At 36.0% G+C, this 20474-nt stretch overlaps 3 protein-coding genes and 1 non-coding gene across 33 annotated transcripts; all 4 read right to left on the bottom strand.

The window, feature by feature from the left end:
* Positions 1-1810: 1810 nt before the first annotated feature.
* On the bottom strand, positions 1811-3508 carry LOC135650069 (non-specific lipid transfer protein GPI-anchored 3-like). Its single transcript, XM_065169173.1, has 3 exons — positions 3190-3508; positions 2869-2919; positions 1811-2001 (listed from the first exon to the last, which is right to left on the bottom strand). Exons 1-3 carry the CDS (start codon positions 3506-3508, stop codon positions 1907-1909), a joined length of 465 nt encoding a protein of 154 aa, XP_065025245.1. The 3' UTR covers positions 1811-1906.
* Positions 3509-4342: 834 nt separating this feature from the next.
* Positions 4343-9423, bottom strand: LOC135584109 (eukaryotic translation initiation factor 2 subunit beta-like). Of its 4 annotated transcripts, none has more exons than XM_065166414.1 (10): positions 9273-9423; positions 9114-9190; positions 8687-8792; positions 8488-8543; positions 8330-8384; positions 8080-8177; positions 6733-6878; positions 6296-6438; positions 5574-5659; positions 4343-4803 (listed from the first exon to the last, which is right to left on the bottom strand). In XM_065166414.1, exons 2-10 carry the CDS (start codon positions 9156-9158, stop codon positions 4726-4728), a joined length of 813 nt encoding a protein of 270 aa, XP_065022486.1. In that variant the 5' UTR covers positions 9159-9190; positions 9273-9423; the 3' UTR covers positions 4343-4725. The 4 variants fall into 4 exon arrangements, with proteins under 4 accessions (XP_065022486.1, XP_065022487.1, XP_065022488.1 ...); XM_065166415.1 differs by having other exon boundaries at positions 9329-9408; XM_065166416.1 differs by having other exon boundaries at positions 9114-9184; positions 9273-9391.
* Positions 5042-5128, bottom strand: LOC135650298 (small nucleolar RNA SNORD34). Its single transcript, XR_010501498.1, has one exon. It is a non-coding gene; the product is annotated as a small nucleolar RNA SNORD34 (small nucleolar RNA).
* A 642-nt stretch (positions 9424-10065) lies between the features above and the next one.
* LOC135583506 (thioredoxin H4-1-like) lies at positions 10066-17193 on the bottom strand. Of its 27 annotated transcripts, none has more exons than XM_065168450.1 (7): positions 16776-17191; positions 15250-15340; positions 14609-14688; positions 13772-13891; positions 12380-12502; positions 10821-10997; positions 10066-10504 (listed from the first exon to the last, which is right to left on the bottom strand). In XM_065168450.1, exons 3-6 carry the CDS (start codon positions 14627-14629, stop codon positions 10827-10829), a joined length of 435 nt encoding a protein of 144 aa, XP_065024522.1. In that variant the 5' UTR covers positions 14630-14688; positions 15250-15340; positions 16776-17191; the 3' UTR covers positions 10066-10504; positions 10821-10826. The 27 variants fall into 27 exon arrangements, with proteins under 27 accessions (XP_065024522.1, XP_065024520.1, XP_065024528.1 ...); XM_065168448.1 differs by having other exon boundaries at positions 10066-10410; positions 16776-17190; XM_065168456.1 differs by lacking the exon at positions 10066-10504 and having other exon boundaries at positions 10581-10997; positions 16776-16856; positions 17035-17193.
* Between the last annotated feature and the right edge of the window lie 3281 nt (positions 17194-20474).

Below are 20474 nucleotides of genomic sequence, written 5' to 3'. Positions count from 1 at the left end.
CCCTTTGTGACACTTGAACAAGTTTAATTCCAACACGATATTGATCTTTCTCGGATCCGCTTAGGATTATTGTGCATATTTATCCTCTAAAAAAAGTCAATCTTTTTTTTATTTGAATCTATTTTTTTATAATTTTATTATATTATATGTCATTGATACGTGGATTCGAATATGAGATTTATCATTTAATTTATATAACAATATATTAATCAACTAAATATTTTTATTTTTTTTATAAAAACTATATTAATCCTTCTACAATAGCTACATTAATTTATCATTCGATATGAATGAATCCAATCTAAACCTTATTAAGTTGATAGTTATAAGAATAATATTATATAAAGTGATATTTTCAAGTACATTCAGATTTTAAATCAATTAAATAATTTTTTTTATTTTAATAATGATATAGCATATTCATCTATACGTTTTGAAACCTCATCCGATATATTAACATTAAAAGAAATTAACATTAAAAGAAATGAGATACGAATATCTTCGACGCTTCAAGTAAAGTAAGACAAGGAATATAAATATTTTTTATCTTTAGAAAATTTTATTTTCAAAAAAATAGTATATGATATTTTCTTTTTAGTGCATGATAATTTTCAAAATATAAGTCATATCGAATGGATTTAACCAAGTGAAATTGACCATCAAAATTGACTATATCAATAAGAGCGGAGAAAATTCAAGGTACATAAATAACTTCTTTATATGTAGGCATTATATCGATCAAAGTCTATCTTATATACACAGATGCTTCCAAAATCTGCACCACACTTATCATATAAAGGCGAATGTACGGTCTCCTGAGAGGCACACAACAACTAAAAAAAAAAGAAGACAAAACACATATCTCGATGCCCTCTTGTTTTGCGTTTTGTAGCACAACAACATGTAGCATCCTCTCGAATCATATTGGCCTCCGAGTGGGCTTTTAATTAATAAGCACTTCCAAGATGCTATCTATCTATCTATCTATCGTCAACCTCTTGTTGACCAAAACCAAAGCTTAAGTGCGATCACCTTTTGGGAAAAACATTAATCATGATGTCAAAGCATCTTGTGTCCTACTCATCTTCAGCTAGATTTATATCATACGCTTGGATTTCGTTCATCCGATAATAAAACTTTTTGACTTGATTTATACGTGAGAAGAGATATTATGATTGTAAATTTATATTGAGTTCTTTACTAACAGTTCAAGCTTTTGGAATTATTGACCACTCATCTTTCATTTACCTTTCAATAATTCGATATGCAAGCTTTGGTTTTTAATATTTAGAGTACAATGCAAGTTCTAAATGATCAGTATAAACTACATAATCTCAATCTATTTTTTTATTGATCAAGCATGATGACCTTCAACATTTCCCCCCCTTTTTTTTTCTTTTATGGTTATTGTGAATTTGCTGTTGCATTGAATCAAACAATGTTATCAAGAATAATAATTTCTAACCCAATTGATCTAACCTTGGGGGAAGAATGGTAGAGACATGTCACTATTGTTTTTGTTTCTAGTAGGGGATAATAAACATAGCACTCCAAGAGCTCTCTACTTAATCTTTAATAAATCTTTTTGCCCTCATTTATGATCACATTTTTCTTCAAATATTCAAACAAATTATTTACAGCACCACCAGAGAACATGCAATCTAGAATTAGGTAAAACTACAATGGTTGAGATCCAAACACTATAGATACTGGTCACCAATATGTTGTTTCAAAAGCTTTTGATGAAATGTTTATATATGTATGTATGTATGTATATATGAAGACCAAATATATAGGAAAAAAGCACCAACTAAATGCATCACAAATGATCTATTTATTTGTTTTTTGACTTGAAAAGTAGTTCAAAGGTAAAAAAAAAAGAAGATGAAAATAAAAGAGAGTAGACCTAAAAAAATAATATGAAACAACAGAAGCCAATTAGGGTGAGAAAGACCACATTTATGATGCTCATTCGAAGACCTAAACTACCAGAAGGCGTTCCTGCAAAAGAGGAAGAAAATGTTGGATCATATTATCATCATTACTCACATAACATTATTATTGATCTTACGACACTAAACGTTAAAACACTAATAAATGGATGCAAACAATCATGTATTAGTTAGTAGATTTTGCAACAGTCCTATTAGTCTCATCACTGAAATATAAAGACAACACCAACATGCAAACTTGTGTGGACACTATCTCCATACACAAAGTAGCTGCTTAGAACTGAGGTCAGAGAATTCTCTTAATTTGGTGGTTCCAATTCAGTCAATGCTTCAATTAGTATTTGGTTTCCTGATATGGATTTAATTGATTCTAAGTAGAGTATGAGGGAATGTGTAAGTTGTCAATATAGACTACAGTTTCTGAGGAAAAGAAAGGAAAAATATATGCAGCTTGGAAGAAATCAAAACATGACTAGGCTGTATTATGGCTAATATAGTCATGGATAATGGCAATCCCCATATTAGTTTGCATTAGTTAAGATACCCAAATCGCTTTGGAGAATAGAAGATAACATTATGTATTATTTATTGCACAATTAACTACTACACAGGCACATAATCAAGTTAATTCTTTTGATAAAATTACTTTTATCATCGAAAAATAGAGTTGTTGTTCTAAGTTTAGAAATATAATTGGAAATAACTTTCTTTGCTTTAATTCATAACTTAAAAACTGAAATTTATTGCGGATTCCAGTTGATCATAAATGACATTTTTCCTTTTTCTTAGATTGCTAGATTCAAAGACTTATATTTAAGTAACACATGGTAATAATATATGATTAGATAATCATAGAATTATATGAGACATAAAGGATTTTATTTTTAACATAGTGATGAATCAAGAAACTGTTTACCTTTTGGTGGAGATGTAACATTGAGAGATGGCAATGGTGAGCTTTGAGAAGCTGCATAAAAAAAAATAAAAAGAAATGTCCAATAAGATCAAATAAATATATTCGTTAAAGATAAAATAATCTACTAGTAAAAAGATTAGGTGAATATCTATCGTTTTTTAAGAAATCTTAAAAAAATAAGAATGATGAATGTAAATAAAAAAATATATATATTGAGGGAAAAGAAGAATAAAAATATTAATCTATAAATATTGTTCCTCTGATGAAGAAGTAAAAGGTGTCGAGAAATGAAGAAATGGATTCTGGAGAGGCATTGCTCACCTGAAGAGTTGTTGCACTTGCCTAAATCTATTGGACGCAATCCACAACGTGGAGGAAGATCCCTTACGGCCTGTCGAGTGACATTGAAGGTCTGGAGGAGCTCTTGGCTGTAGAATATATCACAGAGGCAATCGACATCGTTGGCCAATGCAAACTTGAGCGGTATGCAGCACACCACCGTGGGCTGCTCCGAGGAGTGCAGAAAAGATACGCATGGCATCAGCTTGCTGAGGCACACCGGCACGCCGGAAGCTCCTCCATTTTGCGACGGCGCAGCGGAAGCCCATGAAGTCACTAGGAGGAGGAGGAGAAGTTTCATGATGGAATGCCCCTCTCTCTCTCTCTCTCTCTCTCTCTCTCTTTCTTTCTTTTGGTTTCTCTCTCCGTCTATCTGCAACACTACGAGTAAGAAACTGGTGTGAAGGAGGATAAGAATCTAAGAGTAGATTTATAACTCTTTATCTGATGACCTTTTCTTTCGGCATGAGAACTTAGTTTGCTTGCTGCGTCGTCGTCGTAGATGGAGTTCTGTTAGAGAAATTCTTGGTCAGAGAGAGAGAGAGAGAGAGAGGGAGAATGGATCGGTGTGGATAAGAGTTACTATGGTAGAGATGATCGTATCTTTTAATCAGCCTATAACTCGTGGGCTCTTTTAGGACAAAGAGAAGAACCGGCAGTCGAAGTTAATGATGGGATTGCTATGTTCATCCAAAGTTGGAGAATTTGGTGCATTTAACAATAGGCACACGAAAATATAAGATATTTGGGTTATGTTTCACGTAGTTTTTACATACATACATACATGTCGATAGAGTATCGTAATGTAATGTCGATTGAGAAAATTATGTCGATTGGTGCATCATCCAATTTGCAATGTAATGTGATGTTTCTTAATCGATTGAAAAATTATAATCAAAACCACTTAGTGATAAGTCTCTTTTAATCATGGGATTGATGAATATATTTAGACCCTCCTCTATGGGTCTGAGCTGCTACTCCAAACAGTATAATCACTAGACACACAAAGACCTACCTATAATCATGTCCAACAAAATACATTTTTATGATTAGTAAACCATGTTTCAGATTAGCCTTTTTTTTTTTTTTTGAAAAAAACCTTAATCTATTACATGAAATAATTCAGCAGGTCATATTGCTGCATAACCAACTTGAACCTTTTCTCTTTTTTTTTCCAAATACAAAAGGGTAGTTCTCTTTTGGATTTTTCTTTTTTCAAAACTCAGCACTTAGCATCATACCGATACACTGCAATCGGTACCCGAAATTACAAACATTGACCTGGAGGAACATCATTCCAAACAGAAGACTCTTCGAGATCATACACCGCTTACGACCAGGACATGATTCACTTACCACAACAGTACCAACGAAAAAGCTCGCCAAAACAAGTACACGTTTAAACTAAATGAGTGCAGAAAACAATAGCAAAGGGTAAACACCACAACGGCAAAGCATGTTCTCTCTTCAAATGGTGGTTCAAGAGTGGCAGCAGCGATGACAAGGAGGGTGTACAGATCATGTGCCGGCCTTACGGCGGCCGACACGAGCAACGAAACCAGCTTTGATAGGAGCAACTGAGCGTGAAGAACCACACTGCAAATCGAATGATTTAATCAAGACAAAAATGAATGCAGGAGCATTATATCGCAAACTAAACATAAAACAGAAACAAAATCACCACTAGTTGTAATTTTCTTATCAAAACACCAGGATCCTCTGCTGACTCCACCGAAAAAAAGGAAATACACTACGTCTCAAACCCACCAGAAACCTTTCTAATCAAAAAGTCAGAAAATCACAAGGGAAAGACCCACTGTAATTCTGTCATTCAAAGTGCCTCAGAGTTTTGCAGATTCTTATCATAATTTAAAAAATCAAACAATGTAGGCAACAATTCTGCAACTCATCAAAGGCACGTATCAATCAGTATGGAATATCTTTTGGAAACAAAATTGGATCATAATGGGGGGGCTCAATCAACAGAAAAGGAAAATTTTTATAGGAAATGACATAAGTGGAAAATTGGAGACTTCTTCCTTTCCTGTCTCTTTTTTTCTGGAGTGACAGGGACAATTTTCATCATATTATAGCTCAACTACAACACAAACCAGTATGAAGTATAACGTGTCCCTCTTCACAATGATATTTTCAAAGAAGAGGGAAAATATAACTCAGTTGAATCTTTATGCCCGATACCGTGTCGAGATTGCAGCCTCGAAACAACAAAGGATTCTCATCACAAAATAATTAAACAATGCATGCATCATATTTGGCCGATCATCAAAGCCCTTGCAAACAAAGAAGCAGCACAGTAGGAATGCAGTCTATGAAACAAAAATTAAATTATGGTTCGAAGTGTTTACCTGCTCACATCGAAGAAAGAACAATCGGTTTTCCTTGGAAAGGATTGTGTCTGGACTTTTGCAACCATTACATATAACATATTCATCTGCAAGAAAAGCCGGGAATGAGCTAAGTCAGTAAAATCATCATAATTTATTTTACCCATTATGTAAGTATCAAACTAGTTTCCCATTAGACTTTTCATGAAAGATATTCTGAATCACCAAGTACTATTTTACCGACTTCAGAAGTCAGAACCAATAGGCAAATACCAACTAACTTACAGGGCCATGCTTCCCTTCCCCATGATAAAATCCTACAAGGTTGGGACACTCAGCAAGTTGACCATTATTTCTGTTGTTATCAGAATGGCCATCCTTCAATATCTGCAACTCAGGCATATTGCAAGATACCACATTTTAATTTCTCTACGTCCATTCCTAGCATTGCCCTCAAACTGGAAACTATGAGAACTGGCAAACCAAGAATAATTAACTATGTACACAACCAGACTATAGCATACAAAATATATCATATATGATAAGCACATATGGATTGCATGCACACCTACAAACATGCAAAAGATATACACATATAGGAAGTTATTTTTAGACAGGATTACACAATCATTACCAACATTCAAAAAAGTTACTGATAAATCCATACTTAAAGATCACAATAAACAAGCTCTACATGGAACAGTTACTATCATAAAATTTTGACAAACATGTATTTAACTTACTGATGTATCTTCTTAGGATACCCTCAAAATTTTTTGGAGCAAACCTCCCCTTAACCACCAGTCTCTGCTGCCCATCAAGGGATCCACTTGTTCCCATTTCAGCAAGCAAGAAATTCATTACATGCTCATGTTGCCTATGCATCCTGTGGACCAAACAGTCTTTCAGTACGCAGCTCATAGTGCATATGTTCTTGACACAATTTGCTAAATTGTAAACTTTACAACCATGATCATTCAACAGATATGCATATCGTTACACTTTTACAATCTTATTCTCAATTCAAAACTGTAAATATCATAAAAAGGTAAGACACTCACTAATACAAAATTAGATGTTTAAAAGGCATATACAGTCGAATTTGTGTAATAAAAAGTTACCTATAGAATCAGCAAAAGATAAACAAATAACACAGTGAAGGAAAGGATTAGCGTTATACGTTTTGCAGAGATCCATAAAATTAACAAAAACTGTCTTCTTAGTTCCTTCTCTGAGAACTTGTGGAGGCCTTATGACCGTCCGACGCCTATCTCCGGCAAGATCTGGATTATTCTCGCGTAATATATTAAACACCCTACCCAGAAGCTGCATGATCAATGATAAAACATCAACCTTCCAGTGGTCAAAAGAAAATCTTTTAGAGGACACAATATATATCAAGTGAAAAACTGTGCAACAGATAAAAACGCAGACAAGCACTGCAGACAATTTCCATGTGACATATAAGGTCAACAACAAAAGCCAGCTGGCTATACATGTGGTATTGTTCCCACAAAGAACTTGCTACACAAGATCATTTACGATGGAAAGTGTGCTACCATCAGGTTGGTATTACATGACTGGCACAACTTGGTTACTTTGCATGTCACATCGACCAGGGTGAAATGGTATAGCGTGCGCCAGCAAAAGCAGCCTATGATGGTACCAAAGAGATGTCAACGCCAAAAGGTCATAGTTATTTTGAACACATATAATTAAAGCCTGGAAACACAAGGCCGGAACCAGAATGGTTAACATCCAACATCCTTGGTCCATCTGTTGTTCCCACCACACTTATGACCCAATGCCTTCATAAGCGAAATGGTGCATATACATGATCCCTGTATGACCCAAAATACCCTTTTAAAACTTGTGATTAATATAATCTTTGGTTGGACATGAGACGGAGCTACAAATGGTAGAACTATTGCATCATAATTTGCAGCTTATGGATGCCACTAAATCTGCTCCCTGTCCTGGTACATGATGGGAATAAGTTTAGTTATTCAACACAAGACATCATCTAAATGAATCGAAGTTGAGAAACAATCACCACCGGAATACACAAAGTAGTTTTTTACTTCAATTTAATTAAACCAAGATGAACAATGGTCAGTGGCTTAAATCCAATCATTAGCATAACCAAAGGTAACTTGTGAACCTATGTTTTTAATCTGATTGTGTGCAATCACATGCCCATAACTAATTCGATCAGCAGAAAAGTTGAGGTACACTTATATTCTTCACGACCTTGCATAGACAGTCTATCCACATAAAGTTTACCTTAGCTTCATGACCTTGCATCCTAAAACCCGACACTCTTTCAATTGAGTTGACAAACAATGTGATACAACACAAAATACAAACAATTCACTACTAAGGCTCAGGTGGAATGCAGAAAAATGATTGCTAAAACAAAGTAACAAAACTGAATAAAGATAAAGAAAGCATACTACCATAATCAACGCATTTGATTAACAAACTCCAGAACAGCAAGGTAATTCGTAAGAAAATAAATTCAGCACACCTCATCATACTTATAGTCACGATCAGTTCCTTCCCACGGGTATCGAACAACTCCTAATACAATGCCCTCTCCTTCCTCATCCCCTCCAATCTGATCACCTGTATCATGACAAAAATGATAAATAATGTTTACTAACGAGTGGTGATCTAACTTATGAATTGCTAAAAGCATAGTGTTTGCTAAACTATCATGAAATCTTCAATCTCAAGAGAAACCAACATAGCACATCAAACAAAAAAAAGAACTCTACCATTAAGATCTTCTCCAGCATCTCCATTCTCGTCATTCAAAAAGTCAGTTTCCACCTTAATCAACAACACAACAAAAATGTGATATTGTTGTGCAACAATATAGCCACAAAAGATTAAGAAAAACCGCCGAACATCATGCTGATGCATCTATACTTACTGGTTTCTTCTTCTTCTTCTTCAGGCCAACAAAACTAGGCTCACTTACGTCATCAACTGCAATGCACCAACATATCAATGTGAGCTAGCAGAAGTCCGGACATTTTAAGCTGATTGATCGAAGCATAAGTTTTCAACATGACGTGTAAACCAAACATCCTTTGGAGATAAATCAGTGATAGGATCAGAAACAGCATTACCTGTTAAACTTTCCGTCTTCTCAGTGAGTTTATCCACCTCCTCAGCAGGATCTTGAATCACAACCTTCTTTTTCTTCTTCTTCTTGGTTGAATCAAAGGGCGCCAACTACAATATTCGATCAAAAATATATTACACTTAAAGACAGGAAAAAAAAAAGGCCTCATCATCGTATGAGGTCATGTATAGAATTTGGTAATGTTTTGCAAATGGCTAGTAGACCGAACACGCGCGAATAGCCGCCAATCATCAAAGGAAAATAACCAGAAAAAAATAGAGAAAGGCAGTTACCGGCACAAAATTGGATAGATAGCACGAATCTGATTAGAATCAATCAAAAGCATCAAGATGAATAAATTGGCAAAATGGCTAACTAAAGAAACACGGTCCAACTCACGAGATTAGTAGAACAAGGTCAGGAAACCTTACCTCTGGCACCTCCTCTTTCGTATCCTTTGGGTTCTCTTCCGCCATGTTGCCTATCTTCAGAACCCCCAAACCTAAACCTATCAACAAAAACAAATCAGCGAACAGCTTCGTTCCACCAACTACACAGACCATCAAATGGGGATTTCTGGAAGACCAGACCTAGCTCCACTTTGTTTAAAGGAAAATTGAAGGCGAAATCATAGGGAACCGATCACCTCGATTCCTCTCTCGAAGATCGCGGAACACTTGGGTCGGAGGATCCGGTTCTTTATCATCTTTTGTAACAGTTCTCTTTTTTGCGTTTATAAGGGTTTGTGCCAAACGAGTTTTTTTTTTGGAGAAAAAATTGAAATCCACTCAAATAGGAATTGAAATTAATTTATCTGAAAATATTAAAATTCTTTGGAAATCTTTAAATAACAAAATTGCTCGTTTGTTATTATCATAACCACTTGAAGTAAAAAAAAAAAAAAAGGAAGTGGAGTTTTCAATTAATTTTCGAGCATTGTAAAACTGATCCCATCATGATTTGTGTTTTCTTTCGGTGCACGTAAATGTCGAAACATTTCCGATTAAATAGTTGAGAACCAAACCGACAGAAGGTTGCTTGTTGAATAGTTAACATCGAAGTAACATATATCATTTTTTATTTATTTTGATAATGTGAGATAAAGATTTTTTTTCATCAAAATAAAAAACATATCATGAGACCACAAAGACGAATCAACTGAGCGTCAAGAGTAAGAGTTTCTTGAACGTGTGCCAAAGGAGCTCTTAGAGTTTTTGGAAATGTTCATCGTAATCGAACATGATCAATCGAGGGATGAAGTATGCAATAAACGAGACAGACAGACAGACGAAGAAGGTGGCGCAACCACATACGCACGCGGGTTGTTAAGGAGGAACAACAGCATTTAAACTAAAATGGAAAAATGTAAAATGCACGAGTATATAATATAATGCACGAGAGAACAAAGAGAGATATTTCATATCGCAATTCTACTCGCAGCGTATACGAGTCTAGTTGCAATATATACATGTTGCAAATGATTTATTTACACTATTAAACGCTTTGATCCACTTGTTGACAAGCAAAACCTGCTAAATACATTGCCGCATGGAATCCCACATCACAAAGATAACTTGCTTTTAGAAGGAATTGATCACCAAGCTCTACACTGACTTGGCCTCTTCAAATCTTGTCCCTTGTCAAAATATTGCTCACTTAAGATCATGCTTTACTATGCTAACTCACTGGTAATGCAACTACATCCATATCGTTTCCTGGCCTCCCTCCCTAGTGGTGTTACCAAACCAGCATTAGATGGTGGAACAATAGGCCCACCAAATAGCAAATACAATCTATGAACTGAACCTAAAAGTTTTGCCTTCTGTTTGACCTCCCCAAAAACATGAAATGAGTCAGCTCAATGGGTGTGTGAAATGTTATTGACAAGAATGTCTGTGTAAACATAACAAGACGAACTATATAAACAATAAATTGATCGTCAGTGGTATAATGTTGCTGATAACAAATTCTATATGATATATTTTTTTAACCTAAAACATCAAGCAATATGCACCACATTTTGGCTGAGAGAAGATGGGAGACCCTGAGAGACAACCCATGAGGAACGTACATGAAAACTTTACCAAAAAAGGAAAAACAGTAGGATCAACATATCTAGATTTACGGGCAATTTATACCTTTCTTCATCGTAGCGGGAGAGTAGCATCAGTTGGAGCTTGGCATGATTGATCCAGCAAGCGTATCTTATGCTCAAGCTCAGGCCCATTGGCACCGATGAGCTTATCCAGCTGCTGCCCATCTTTCAGAAAGAAGAATGTGGGGGTTGCTGAGATGTCCCACGACAAACAAAAATCCTGCAACAGAGATTCAATCTATACAGCTATTGCCAAAGCATGCCTTTCATAATTCAAGCAGCAATTATACAACTCTGAAAATAAAAGTGAAGTGTACTGAACAGTGTTTCACGCTTTCATGTTCATGATGCTTTGCAGAAAATATTTTCCTGAAAATTATGTTGTTCACTGTCAAAGATGATCACAATTGTTATAGGGTTATTTTAGATTAAAAGGTCCAAGAAACAATGCCCTATCATAATATGCTTAACAGACAACAATTAGAAATCTTCATAAAATGGAATGCAGGAGAGGTATGGTTGACAAGTGAACGGAATGCAAACCAAAGTTGTTCTGACTGCATCTCATGTTTCACATTTTACTGTGAAAAGCTTGCTCTTGAAGTTCTACTATTGTACATTGATGATCAACAATCTTTTGCCAATCAACCTGCTCCCTTTTGTTTCAAACTACAATGATAAGCTCTAAGAAGTGTTCTTTAGAAAGTTAAGACCAATATCACGATCTTCGCAGAATAAATTTAAAAATGCATCCCAAGGGGACCAACAACATCAGGGATCAAATAAAGCTTTGATCCAATGAGTGAACTCAACTGTAAAAAGTTACAGAATTACAAATTTGAATCTTCAAGCATAGGCTACTACAGAATCTTTAATATTGAAAGATTTTGTTCATTCTAACTTATAGTGAAGATAGCTGGAAAAAGACACAAGTTAAAACACATGGAGGCCTAGAATCATACTGGGGATATTGTGGAACTGAGTTAAATGCAAAGGCATTACAAATTGAGTCCATAAAATTTTCTTTCTTTTTTCTTTTTCCAAAAGCCAAAATGCTAAAGAAGCATCTGTCTCCATACCTTGTCAAGGGAACATTTAGCCTAAATGTACTTATTTAAACAATTTTAAGGTCCTTTATGCAAAAAGTAACAGGAGTTATTACCAAGATAATCCAATTCAGGTTTTCAAACATGATCATTTCATTTGGTTTCCGTGTGAAGTGTGAACACCAGTCAATAGTTAGCCAATGGCTTCTTTAATTTTAAGGGGACTATGTAGCTTGACTTTAGGGAATTCTAGAGAATTTCTTAGACCAAAATAGATAAATGGCAGTGCTAATATCTCAAGCTGTACCAAGAAAACTTGTGAGGGCATAGCAAAAGGCAATCAAAGAATTAATAGCCCAAGGATACAAATTTGATCCTACTCAGGCAACCTCAAGGATAGCAAATGTAGGTACAAAAGGATAGCAATTGGAAGAAAGATGGGAAGTGGGAACCAGGCTAGAAAAAATCAGGCATCTTCAACAACAATGGCACAAAATATATTCAAGCATCAAACAAGGAATGCAATTGTCTAAATGACGATGAAAGCAGATCTTACCATCAAATTATCCACATCTATTGTCACGAATATCAGTGAAGGATACTTTTCAGATAGCTCCCTGTAAACAGGTGCAACCGTCCTGCATGGACTGCACCAAGTTGCACTGAAGTTTGCCACAACCTGTAAAAGGTTAAACAAATGCACATTAACCGCATGCATTCAGATGCATCCATGGACGAAATTTATAAGCTTTTGTTTGTAATTGTTAGGAAGAGCTCTCCTTACAGAAGTACTAACATCAAAAAGGTGTATGTAACTTACGGTAGTTGGACACCAATATAATCTGAAAGCATAACACCTAGCGTAGATTTAGTTATAACCATGTGGACTATTCACATCTTTGTTCTAGAGTAACAGTCTCTACAGCAGTATCACACCTAGCATAACTGTAAGGTAATCAGTGGTAGTTGTTTTTCCTTACAACAGGCCCTCTCCTTTTGTTATCACCTATACAGCAGGATTTATATTGACGGTTTGATTAATTGGTCTGTATTATATATGATGTGCAACCCTACCAGTCTCTTTACCTTCCATATAGTCTTGCTATAAAAAATGAGACCTTTGTCAAATAAAACTTCAGTTTCCACTTTACTAGTATTTTTCCCATGGCATTCTTATCTTTTTCTATTGCTACCTGAAATTTTGATGATATCCTATTTCCATGGAACAATTAGGAATAAAAATACGTAAATCTTGTTTCCCCTAAATCAACTAAGCTTTTATTTGTTTTTGTGGGATGTTATGTCGCACTGTAATAACTACAAGTAAAGTTTATATTTTTCTCTAATGGACCCAATAGGCATCTGAACCCATATATTGACCTGAGATGAAACAATGATCTGTACTTGTTTGAAAACAATCATATGCAAGAAGTGCTGCATCAAGGTCCACTTGGGATGGTATGACCCAACTCGATAAGATAGCATCAGTACAAGATTACAAATTAATCTCAGTGATGACAAAGTCCTAACAGGGATAGGATTACTTGGAGATTTTTCTGAGTAGTGAAATATTTTAACAGATCCCATAGCATCCATTCAGAAATGAATCTAGCATAAGATGAAAATGGTTTATCAACACATTCTAAATCTAGCTAAGTAGTCAAAGACGGAAGAACTGCTGACTTCATAAAAAAATGAGCTTCAGTTTCATACTAAACTATAAATTCAATTAGCACCCTGATTTAATGATGAAATCCAGAGCAATCTGTTATTCTTACAGCTGCAAGTGCTTTGCACAATTGCAAGTAGACTAAGATTAATCAGAAGTCTCTATGAACCAAATATGCAAGCATGCCATGAAACTTCAATTGTTCATCTACATATGTGATTCTGTGATGTATTAGCAATTTAGGAAACAAATACATGTGGGTTCTCTAATGTTGCTTACTATCCTGCCATCCTTGTTTGCTTCTGCAATCTTCTGTTCCCAGTCACTTTTGCTGGTTATTACATGCACATTTCCACCTCGAAAATCTACCTCATCTTCATTGCCACTATTTCTCACATTCTAGTAAAAAAAAAAAAAGAACCATTAGGCGGTAGCTAATATCATCTAATATGATAAATGCCAGAGAAACATGCTTAACTAATCTGATATAGAAGATAAAAGACATGAAGTTCGAAAACAGGGTCTTAACCAGGAACAAATGACAATCAGACATACAATCAGGAAGAATGAATCAAAACCAGCAAAGCATCAGTTTAAGAGAATCTGAGTTTCCTTCTTTGCAGAGGTCATAAGTAGCAACATTTTCCAAAGCCATGCAATCAGAATGAGTGAATAAAAACCAGCAAAACTTCATTTTAAGAGAACATCTGAAGGTTCGGTGCAGCCAACAAATCATGAAGAAGCATATAGCATTGTCAAAGCTGCAACATGTGTTGTGGGACCTAAATCCTGAAATGATGCAAACAGCAGTAACTTAACAACTCAACCTCATAGACCTCAGATATATAACCACTGAACTGCAAGCCCAGCCCCCTCTACTTTAGAAAATAGTATGTAAAACAAGAAATGAATGAGACGCTAATTGTTAAAAAAAATTAGTACACAGATAAATGGTGGACAAAGAAAGGGTCAGGAAGAACACAGGCAGCATTGGAAAAACTCACTAAGAAATAACTTGTAAATGTTCACTAAAAAGAAATAATAACTCATAAATGTTTGAACTGTAACCATAAGCAGTCACCATAATTTCTGCTCTTATCTATGACAATAACTGACCTTTCTTATGCAGTTTCCCATTTGACTTGAGCACCACAGTACAAACAAGAAGTTCACCAGCCACTGCTGGAAAATAAAAACTGAAGAAAAAGATTATTTTCATAACCTGAGGGGAGAACTTAGATGCTAAAGAAAAATAAGACCAGCTAGATCTGTAATTCAGGTTAAATCATTACTGTAATTCAGAAACAGAAAATAAATTTTCAGTTGAGGAACATAAACTCTCAGAATAATCAGAAGCAAGAAGTATAAATAACTAGATTTCGTAACAAAGGTGTTCGATTCTAACAGTTTCTCATGTTCAAAATATAGAACTCTTGCAGATCATCAACTGTAATAGGAAGGGTCAGAAAGCAAGAATCAAAAAGTGTAAAAACTCATGATGGATAATTCTAATTGCTAGATTCAAAAACAAGAAACTAATTAAGATAAGGACATTGTCACAAACGAATAATTCAATATTATGTTAAGTGGTAAAAAATTGAGGCGAGGACAACTTTGTGTCAAATTCAAACATGCATCTGATGAAAGAGGAAAGGATGCATCCAAACCAAATGTTGAATCACTCACAACAATTATTAACAATTAGTCCTAGAGTACTTCTTGATTAGCTTCCTTAGGTGAGGAACAAGAGTGCTAACCTCAATAAATTAATCAAATGGTTCTGCTTCTGCGCTGATTATCAACCTGTGTGTGCCTTGATCAGGAAAGTTCACTCATGAATAAAGGGATCTGAATACAAACATCAATATTATGCCTTAACCCATAATAGAAAATGAGCACATAACAGTTATGTGACCCCAGAAGCATCTTAATTTGTATTTCAAGACCATAAGAGGCTTGTCTATTGTTTATTTGTACTTCGAGACCATAAGAGTATCTTAATTTACATGTATAACCCCTCTTAAATTAAATCTCATAACCATACCAGTGATGATGTATATATATATACATTTTTAATGACCTTTTGCAGGGTACTTATTGCAAAACCTCAAATTATGAACTTACAACTTACACAAGCGTATAAAGACTAATAAAAAAGTGTTCAAAGATTCTAATCTACTATGTAAAACCATGTAAATGTACCAGAAGGCACTGAACTTAGTTTGAGGAAGGCCAATATATGTATGTAACTAATTTTGTTGACTTCTGAATTTAGTGCACAGCCTTTCTTGCCGAAAGGAATAAGATCATAAGGCTGGCATGGTCCAAGAGAATATAGGCAATTAGGAAGAGGAGTGTGATAAAAGTAACATCTAACTTCTCTTTGTGTCAAGCATTTAATAGTCGTAAAAGGAAACTAAAATTTAATACTGAATTAGAAGTCTACCATAAATGAACTCCAATACAGGCATTAGAGGTAAAAAGTCAATACTGGATTGAAGGTCTCCAATGAATGATGTGTCAGAATTAACTTAATAGTCTTAGACCAAGCCCTTTCCAAAAGAAATACATGCTACAGTTGGTTGTTAGAGAAACTCTTGCACTTGATAAATGAAGCACAATGCAAACAACTTTGCTAGAATACTTGCTAGTCCATTGACAGAGAATCCATTACAACCCAAAAGATTGAGCTCAGAGGTTATGGCTCAACTTGTAAAATGCATATAGCTAAACTTGTAGTTCCTTAGCTATGTTGGATTATTCTCAATTGTCCAACAATTTTATTCGTTTAAAGAACACTAGGATGACGTACACCTGGCAGTGATCAAGCATGATGTAATTCTCTGTTCTTGTTGTTGGGAACTTGGGTTACTCTTTGATGGTATTATTGTGTGAATACCATTCTTTAACAAAAGCACAAACTTTCATTATGCTTACTACATCACATCCTTTATATTTAATGTCTTTCCTTCGTTGTTTCCTGTGACAGCAATCTTCCACGATTTTCTCAGGCAAGTCAGCTTTCCATTATCAGTTTGTTTTTCCCCAAGGTAAAACGTTTCTCTATGCAGCTCAGATATTTGCTTTTTATTCCATTGCATGAGTCAATTTGACTCCATCAATGTAATAAATAGCTTGACAAATAGCACCATGATGCCACAACCACCACAACAACAACAATAACAAGGAAATCTTTCCATCAACCAAGCAATAATAGTTAGCAATCGCACTCCATCGTAAAACAAAAGTTAGCAATCACAAGCTCATAGGTCCAAAAACCTACCTTGCGACAGCGTGCTTTTATAATCTAAACATAGAGCTCGATCCGCCGTGAGCCACGATCCACAAGTGCGCTGCAGTGAGACTAGACGTACACGTCAAAATCATTCAAAGAAGGCGCAAAGAAAGGAACCCCCCGACATAATCCGAGGAACAAGATTAGCAGCAACAATTACTACCAGGACAACCGAGTAGGTTCCGATCACGCCAAATTCTTCTCTTACGGAGAGCAACAGGAATGAATCAAATCGAGAAAACAATACCTACATGATCGCGGTTCCTCTTCTACGGATGCTCGTAGTGATCAATTCTTCGACGATAGGAGGGGCACAATTGGGTGGCGTTGGAATCGAAATGAGCGATGAGGAAAATGACCGGGGCATCGGGCGGGCGGTGTCGAGGAGCAGAGGAACCGTTCCCACCACACGATGGCCTCGCCCTCCCACCCGGATGCGGATCCTAATTGTGGAGTCCGTTTTGAACCCGGTCCGAGATGTGTATCTAACAACACATCAAAGGTTCCGCCCGTGACAGCCAACACTGGAATTTACGCATTCGTAATCCAAAAGTCGGTTGTTAACTCGAAGAGAATCTGACGTGGTGCACATCCAGAACAGCTAATCTCGAGAACCGATGGCTCAGCTGACACCTTTGCGTGCGTTCGAAAAGGATCTGTCATTTTGCAACCTCACAGGTCCCGTAAGAACAATTAAGTACAGAGAAAATAAGTCAGTGATAACTGTCTTTTCGACGAAAACACACTCGACGGGAGGATTCCTTATTCAAGTCAGCTACAATAGGCTAATGTTAGCTATATTTTGGTGAAAATTATTACCATTCGAACTAATAGATAATTGATCTATTAATTTTGTTAAACTATCAAAATATTTAGATTGAAAATTTTAATAGTATTTACCAAAATCTTAATCTTATTTATTTTTAATATAAAATTAATTAAGATATTTATAATTTTTTAATTATAATTCAGATTAAATTCTAACGCACGTGAGACATAGTTTTTTTTACTGGATCCTTTCAATATTAGGTTATCTCTAATTTTAATTGTCACAACCCATTCTAAAAGAATAATTAGCCTATTAACTTCGGTCAGCTCAGACCATTGAATGAAATTATCATAATTAAACCGTTATAAATCAATCTTAATTTTATTTATTTTTGATATAGAACTAATTGATATGTTATAAAAATACACGAAGATCTTACATGAATAAAGAAACTTTATTAATTCTTTAATTATCTTACAAGTACTTAATCGACTTTCTTTTCTATTGTAATATTTTTTAATCAATTAATCAAACTAACATCTGCCAAAAAAATATTGTATAATAAAATTTTTGATCCATAATATTTGATAGATGAGTTTGATATATCATTATCATGCTAATATTTTAAATTAAAAAATTTATAGGATAAGTTTTCAAATCTGTTAGTGAATCTAATACATTATCATCAAACTAATATGTAAGATATTAAAAAATTACAAGAAGATTGAAAAACTATACAATAACATTTTAAAGTATATAAGTGAATCTATCAACAAATGTTATAACATATGTTGGATGAAATTTTGACTCATCACCCTTTGAGAAATAAGTCTAATATGTCACAATCCCTTTTTTTTCTCTCTCTCTTGTATGATCGTTCAAATCCTTTCAAGTTTTCTAGTTGAAATATATTATTTTGTTTAGAGCTCAATGATAATTAAAAAAAAAACCAATACAATTGATCTTAGATAATTAGGTTACTATGACTTGTTATAGTATGACATGGAGGGTTTTACAAGGATTCATGGTAAGAATGGAATTGATGTTTTAGTTCAAGCATGAACCGGAACATTGTTGATGAAGAAAATAATAGAAAATAAGAAGTGCTTCAATACATTAACATGTTCCCTCTCCTATTTATATAAATTAAAAAAAAATATTTCTAATAGAGGATTTTACTCAACAAAATAGAGAGATTTCCTGTTACTGCCCCCACAAGATGGTGCTCCTGATAAGGATATCAATTTTGGATCTATGCAAAGAATAATTTACAAGCGAGAGAGGATGCACTGATATGATAGAGCAATCATATCAGTGATGTTAGTGCACTGTTGTACAACTCATTATTTAATATAATAAATAAATTCTTCTTAATTTTTTTTTTTTTAAGAAAAAACTCGGTGATCCTACTTCAGTGCTGCAGCTTCACAGCCTTCAAGGGATTGGTATGAATTGAATGGTTGGAATATGCAAGAAGGTTCCATTTTCTTACACATCCTCTGAAGCAGTAGAGAATTATGACTCTCAGTTTCTCAGACTTTTGTGTTTGGATTTCATGGAACACTGATAACTATCTTTAACGGCCTAGCCAGCAACAACTACCATGCAACCTTCCCTTGATGTAGTCTCTTTATGATCCCTGTGGGTTTTCACATGACCGTGCAACAATGAAAGCAAATGTCAGCTCAGGAAGTGGCTCTGATCACATTCATCTTCCATGCTTTTCAGCCAATTCAAGTTCTTGGAATCCTCTTTTAGCAGAATGGCTTCATGCCATGAACTCTCCTGGATATGCAGCTTGCTCACTCTTGCCTTGATAGGCTCATTTGAAGCTCTAACAGCAGGATCACCATCGCAGCCTCCGGAGGTCATCCCTTTGCCAGTGTCATCGTTTGAATCAGCTGCAACATTGTCATCAACATGAGGAACTGGCTTGTCAGGGCATGGCTGACCTTTTTGTGCAGCGGAATGGATGCTCTGAGGACGACTGCTTGCGGGTTGCACTCTCAGATGGCTTGTTCAGCCAACTTCATTCCAAGACTCGGCGGCACTTCGAGTGGGAGGTCACGGAGAGCAAGTGGCTGTACTTGAACTGGGCTATTCGATCGAGTATTCGAAGCAATGGAGGGAGTTTGAGGTCGAACAGTTGGCGTCCAAGTCAGGGATGGTCCAGTTTTGACGGGGATTGACGATACACCTCAAGTCTTGGATTCATCCTTGCTGTTGATTCAGCAGCTGAGCGATTCCGGTGACTGAATTGGTAGTGGTGCTGAGGATTGCTGTCCTGCTGTTGTTAGAGTAATCGCAAGAAGCCCATACATTCCAATTGCCCGACAAAGGTGCTCCCGAACTCAACCATGAAACAAATGACGACCGCAGCGGCGCCCACATGTCGTTCCTCCTCCAAAACGCCCCCATTTGGAATCTCACCACCTCGCGCTACCGCAAGAAGGAGGAGGAAAGGGCCGCCTTATGTCTATCGACCACGGTTTCAGGTTCTTGAAGCAGAAGAACCTGAAACCGTACCCATTCCCATTGATCCGACCGAGCCCCATGATCCTGGAACCCAAAGGTAGCAGCTTGGCGGGGGCAACAGTTGCAGCCGGAAGCGAGCACCCGAGAATATGCGATTTGGGCATGCGGGATTGGAGGGCGGCTGGAGCTGAAGCGGGTCGAGTTCAAGAACGGAATCATGGCCGGCAGAGAAGGCGCTCCGTGGCCAAGAATTAATCGGGAGTTCGTCGGGACAGAGCCCGTGGAACCCACTCGCACAAACAAGGAAAGCAAATGCGAGGCTGACAAGGCCGTGTTTTGTGTTTCTGCAAATGAAAACAGAGTTCCTAGTTTTGTCTTGTTTTCCTGTTTTTGCTTTTAAAAATATGTTTCCAAACATGTAATAGTACAACTACTCCATCCTA

This window comes from Musa acuminata, chromosome BXJ3-9 (genome assembly GCF_036884655.1).
Source record: "Musa acuminata AAA Group cultivar baxijiao chromosome BXJ3-9, Cavendish_Baxijiao_AAA, whole genome shotgun sequence".
NCBI lineage: Eukaryota > Viridiplantae > Streptophyta > Magnoliopsida > Zingiberales > Musaceae > Musa > Musa acuminata.
This window is presented reverse-complemented; position numbering and strand designations above follow the sequence as displayed.